General features: G+C 37.0%; 1 protein-coding gene across 1 annotated transcript; it reads right to left on the bottom strand.

Moving 5' to 3' along the window:
• LOC109850243 (protein trichome birefringence-like 11) lies at window positions 249-5,387 on the bottom strand. The gene is made up of 4 exons (XM_020420210.1): window positions 4,747-5,387; window positions 3,017-3,406; window positions 1,853-2,011; window positions 249-1,578 (listed from the first exon to the last, which is right to left on the bottom strand). Exons 1-4 carry the CDS (start codon window positions 5,166-5,168, stop codon window positions 1,179-1,181), a joined length of 1,371 nt encoding a protein of 456 aa, XP_020275799.1. The 5' UTR covers window positions 5,169-5,387; the 3' UTR covers window positions 249-1,178.

Raw genomic sequence — 6,059 nt, forward strand, 5'->3', positions numbered from 1 at the left:
TGCATCGGTCATTTTTGAGGTCGGAGAGAAGAAGAAAAAGGAGGCGGCGGCCGATTGGGAATTGGGGGTTAGGGTTTTGGTGCCGGCTGCATTGGGGTTCAAGATTAGGGTTTGGAGGAATTGGGTCGGGCTTGGGCTTACCGTGGCCCTGGGAGTCGTGTCCTGTTACATTTTGTTGCGCCCAAGCGGAGAGAAGAATCGCAGACCGTGATGATCTTTTCTTTCGAATTTTTCTTCACCATTCATATGAGTACATTTCGATTGCCAAGATTACTCTTTTGTGGTTTCGTTTTGAATTAAATTTTGAATTAATCTTTATATGAACTGAATATTTGATGACTACAGCCTAAAACGTGCCTCCAGATTGAATAATTTTTCCCTCGGTCCAGTAAGCAATGGCAGAAAATTTCAACAAATAGAAGGAATCAACTTAACACTTTGTTTGGGAGTTTACTAAGAGAAGGGACAGATAATTAAATAAGGGAAAGGAAATATAGGAAAAGAGATTAGTTAAATAATGGAAAGGAAATGTAAGAAAAGAGATTGAAAAGATAAAATGTACTTTGAGAGTTTAGTACGGGGACGAAGGAAAGTGAAGTGAATATATATAAAGTTATATAAACGTCCTCACGTGTTATCCAGATGAGGGTACATCTTAGCTATTGAGTTTAATGTCATAAGGGTATAATTGTCTTACCATATTATGAAATTTTACTCTGATTTCCATTTCATCCTCTACTGCCCAAATTGGAGGGGAGGAAAATCTGGAGAAATTTAACCTTCCATTCCATCCTCTAACCCCTCAAGAAAACCCCCGAACACGGTTAAAATGAAGTTTCACTTTTAACTTCCATCCTCTAACCCCCATCCAAACACAAAGAAAAAAAAATAGTTCATCTATTCTATACATTTCTTATACAATTGTTTCCTTCAAAATCTAAAAACACATATCTAAAGTATCCCTAAAACAAAAAAAGGGAAAAGGAACTACCTTGTGTGTGATAAATGATAATGGAACACATTCCAAGAATAATGTAGACACACAATTTAACCGTGATAGTTTATACACATCCCTTCCAATCTTCCCACATTGCGTGATTCCTCCGTACCATCCATCAGGGTCTTGCAAACAATGATTTCTGATGACCATATATCAGAGGGATTTTCATTTCCTCAAATCAATTCTCCGAAAAAGATCCAACTGGAGCTAAAACATTTATCTTCTGATTGATTGCATTTTCATTTTCTCGCTTTAGAAAAAGTGCAAATAGGATCTCGTTCCACACGTCAGGAACTCCTGGCAAACACCAATGGCTACAATCTTGCCTGTGAAGGGGAGCTTTCTTATTCGGGCCAAGATAATACAGAGATAGATGACCGTCCTTCCTATGAGCCGTCATATATGTAATGTTCAACAATTCAACTTTTTTATTTGCTGGAACCTGACCTGAGTACTTCAAAGGAAGATTCTTGAACGGGCTCAGCAAATTAGACCATGAACTTAATTGCACTGCTGATGAATTCAGCTCCGGCTGTGTTTCTAAGTGACAACTGCCTCCAGTCTTCCAATCTCCGAATCTGCGTGATTTATCATGTGAGTTACATGAATAATTATCGCACTTGTACAAAATTTATATCGTATCCTGTGAGTACATGATTCTTTATGCATGTGATTTTATGCTTACCAAATTCGCAAATAAATAAATTGAACAATGTAAATTAAAAATTGAGGGGGTGTTTTTTTTTTGGGGTGTGGGGTGGGTGTTGATAGAAGTTATCAACTGTCTCCTGCGTGTCAGAAGAATGTACTTCTTAGGAAAGCATGAAAAAGGAAGATTGTAAACAATCAAACCTGAAATGCACAGGCGCATATGTGCGAAAAAAGACACGAGTCTTGTTTGTATTAACTTCTGTATGAATCCACTCAAGTAGCGTCTTGATCGATCTTTGATAAGCATTTTCGACACTCATCTCCATCTTCACCTTATTCCCCTCTTGGAAATAGTTGCCCCTGTATGAAACATAAGGTGATAAGCATTTCAAAATTCACATTTGACAGTCAGTAAAAGAACGATGCTCCGCTACTATGGATTTATTTTATTGAATTTGAAATGGATCTTCTCAATATTAACAAAGCCTAAGCTGGTATATAAGATTCTAATCATTCTATCATGTCGGATGATGTATCGAGATGCCATAACAATTGAGCTGAAGGAATAGCTTCTTTGCTATGGCATGTCGGATGATGTATCGAGATGCCAAATTGTACCCTAATTATGTCCAAACTCTAAATGCTAAAGTTGTCAACTTAAAAACTGTAATTCCATGATTTTAGTAATGTCCAACTGGGCTAATAAATGTACTGGTTGGTTTTGCTACTCCTTCAGCTCAATTGTGGATCAGTTACTGGATGTTGATTTTCATAAATACTTTAAAGAACACGTTATCTGCTCTGGAATTTCTTAGAGACTAGTGTAGTAATCCTGGTAAGGCATTCCTAAACAAATGACCATAATAAAGTGATGAATATGTGCCCTCATGCACACTACAAAGTATTGTATTGTCATTTACCAAATCTTTTATTGGATTGTTTTGCTAATGGTAATGCGTATTTCACAGAACATTTGTCTAAAATAAATTGATCTGATTTTCATGTGAATAAGATTTGATTGCAATCTAATTGCATGACATAATTACATGGAATTCATCCAGTGCTGAAGAACAGAAAGCCAGGTTTTACTCTAGTGATTAAAATGCCTACAAATAATACCCTTGATATTCAGTTCTACAAATTATCTTTGGTTGGGTTTGCCTTTAAAGTAATGAATATTTTGTGAAAATTAGCTTCTAGACATCTTTGAGTAAGAAACTAACCAGTTTGAAAATTGATGGTATGTTTGACGAAAATAGAGCTTTCGTGGATGTTTTTTTGACAAAGTTCATGAGGTTTGCAGCATTAGCAATTTTCAGGCCTAAACAAGCCAATGAAGAGAACGTACTTATACCATTATCTTACCTTTTGACAGTCTTCTCATAGCTCCACCAGTGCCCTGTGTTGAAGATCAAAATATCAGCATCCTTCCATTTGTTGGCCGTAAAATCAAGTAAGTCCAGCTTAAGAGTGGTCGCCACCTTCTCCGGTGCCCCTGGTGGCTTTCTACTGTGACGAATCAGAAATGGAGCTCTATAGTACTCCACGGTCGTATTATAGTCTCTAAATTTGAAAGCTAAAAAGCCTGTGTGCTTAGCTATCGGATTTCCATTTATTTCATAGATGGAGCTCTTGTCAGCAATTGCTGAAGATAGCATACACAAGAGAGACTCCCATTGGTTTCTCCCTATTGAATCGCCCACGAATACCAACCGCTTGTTTCGTAATTTCTCCAGCATGTATGCGGCATCAAACCTACAGTCAAGAAAGACACCACATGACAGAATCAGCGGAAAAAAAAAAAAGTTCATGAGGACTACAAGGTAACCGACGCTTCCATGTGAGGATAAGGCTTTCCATCAGAACTTGGGCATCGTAAAGAACATAAAAGGATACTTCAAAATGTGACCTTAGTAAAGTTGAATGGAGAAAAAATTTCCATACATGTAATTGTCAGGATTGCAACAAGAACCTCCGTTACTTGTTGTTGTTGTGGTGGTGGCATTAATAAGCAACAAAATCATCATTTTTCATGTTATCCTGCATTTTGTTCATTGATTTGTGTCCAGCTCTTCCATTGCATAATATGCAATTGACAGTAAATTGAAGATTGTCAATAAATAATGTATGTATACGTATATGTATGTATGTATGTATGTGCGTGTGCGTGTATATATATATATATATACTACTATATATAGTATATATATATCATATATATATATATATATATATAAGTAATATTATTAGTATTCCTCTTCTTTTTTTGATTTTGAGGAAAAACGTTTGTCAAGCGCAAATTTCACGCAGCCGAACTAATTTTTAACCATGTGATGCGCAATCGACTGGTGTTATCAAAAGCTAAATATTCCTAGTCAACTTCCAGTAGCCAGAATGCTGATTGGGACTACTTAAACGAGGTTTGATAATACTCGTCTAAATGACATTCGTACTATTAATTAAATTAGAGTCGAAACAGTCAAAGACTGTATCAGAGGGTTTGATACTCATCACGCAACTAGCATCTTGATTAGTTGCGTACGTAGAAGACTTTTTATAAGTTTGCACAAGAATGTCAGCAGGAGGCCCCACATGAAAGGCGCTTGCTTTTATTTATTTTTTTTACGTGCACAGCCCTGTAAGTTGGGCATCCAAATTAAATGTTACTAAAACTTGCATAGAATATACCCACCAACTTTATAAGCATAATAAAAATAATAAACAACTAGCATTAGCAACACACGTTGAGAGATGAAGGAGAATCATTCGAGGAGGAGGAGCAAATGTCAAAGCCAGCGACGCAGAAGAAGAATGAAATTATCGATCGAGAGGAGAAAATTCGCGCGAGGCCTCCGCAACAATCTAAAAGGAAAAAAAATCTCTAAAAGGAGAAGAAAACGGAACTGGGCGAATATGGCTAGAGACCCACGTAAAGAAAGAGGTGCGTGTTTTTGTTCGTAAAACCCACAAAAATCAAGAGAACCCAAGTAAGTAAATACAAGAAACGAACTACGCGTACGGACGCTGCTTTGCTTGTGTGCACGTGCAAAGAACGAATTGATGAGGGAACGAGATTTGGAGACAGAAGACAAAACCTCGGAAGACTGCATCCTTTAGGCTGCCAGCTCCACTTGGCGTACAAATCATCAGGCCTCCCGTTCTCTGAGCACCGGAATCCTCCGTCCAAAAAGGGACAATCCTCAGACTCGTACAGGGGGTAATTATCACTTTCATCACCCAGAACCCATTCGCCATCGAAATAGTCACAGTACTCGTCCTCTTGATCGTTTCTAATTGCTTTATCCTCTGTCTTCTTTCCCTCTCCTCCTCCTTCCTCCTGAACTTCTTGAACCAGATTGGGGTGGGCTCCATTTGCGTCAACCGCCAGCCTCTTCATCAAGAGAACGGGCGGCGGCGGCGGCCTGTAATCGAAGCCGAGACGAGGGTGGAGCAGGCTCAGACTCGCAAGAAGTAGGAAACAAACCAATACTACGATCTTCGTTCCTTCTGGCTTCATATCTTTTAGTTGAAAAATCCTGGTGCGGGTGCAAATTCTTTTTTGAGGAGGAGTTTTAATGATGGTGTTTTAATAAACCAACGGCCCTCTTGTCTTTCTTCTTCTCTTCCATTACATTAAAAATTGATTGATTGAGTTGTAGTCAAAAGCGACTGACTCCTTCCTGTATTTTACTGACTCGTACATGGGAGAGAAAGAAATAAAGAGGAAAGGGAAGAAGCCAGAGTGAAGGCGAAGAAATTAAGAAAGTTTAAATTTAAATTCTTTTTCCCCTCTTTTAAAAACAATACCAAAAGGTAAATATGATGAAGAAAAGAAGTTTTCAGTTCAAAATTTTTAAAAAAAATATATTGTAACAAAAATCAGTTAGTGGGCCGAAAAATAAGTTGAAAGATACGGACAACGTGGACATTGGGTGAAGATAACATTGTTACTTTCAAAGAAGAGAGAAGCGGAGATTCCTTTGTGTTTCTTTGGATTTTCTTGTTTTATTATGATTATTATTATTTTGCTTCAATTTATTTATTTTGTTTTATTGAAAATTGGCAAAGAAGACAAACAAGTAATAGTAGAGGTATTTGATAATCACAATGGCCAAGAATGAATGTAATTTTTTTATTAGTATCTTATTAACTCGTGGAGAACACTGTCATCCCTTCTTAATTCAATATCTCTATCGCACTTAAAGAATTTAAAAACACGGATGCATCATTTAGTGTCTATCATCATGTTTATCTCATTAAATTACTACTTATAGTAACTATTATGGTTAAACGCTTACGCTCTTACACATATTTTATTTCTGAATATACACTCTTTTTCAAAATAATATTTATTTGAAATTTATTGCCGCGATCAAATTACATTAAGAATGATATAAGGCATATTTGA

This window comes from Asparagus officinalis, chromosome 7, assembly GCF_001876935.1.
Source record: "Asparagus officinalis chromosome 7, Aspof.V1, whole genome shotgun sequence".
Classification (NCBI taxonomy): Eukaryota; Viridiplantae; Streptophyta; class Magnoliopsida; order Asparagales; family Asparagaceae; genus Asparagus; species Asparagus officinalis.

What these genes read in the sequence shown, in the direction of transcription:
- LOC109850243 (XM_020420210.1), bottom strand. Translation starts at nt 5,168, where the DNA reads ATGAAGCCAGAAGGAACGAAGATCGTAGTATTGGTTTGTTTCCTACTT. An exon ending in AAAGGATGCAGTCTTCCGAG is followed by an intron (nt 3,407 to 4,746) that starts GTTTTGTCTTCT and finishes TCTTGACTGTAG; the next exon opens with GTTTGATGCCGCATACATGC. An exon ending in TATGCGCCTGTGCATTTCAG is followed by an intron (nt 1,579 to 1,852) that starts GTTTGATTGTTT and finishes TAAATCACGCAG; the next exon opens with ATTCGGAGATTGGAAGACTG.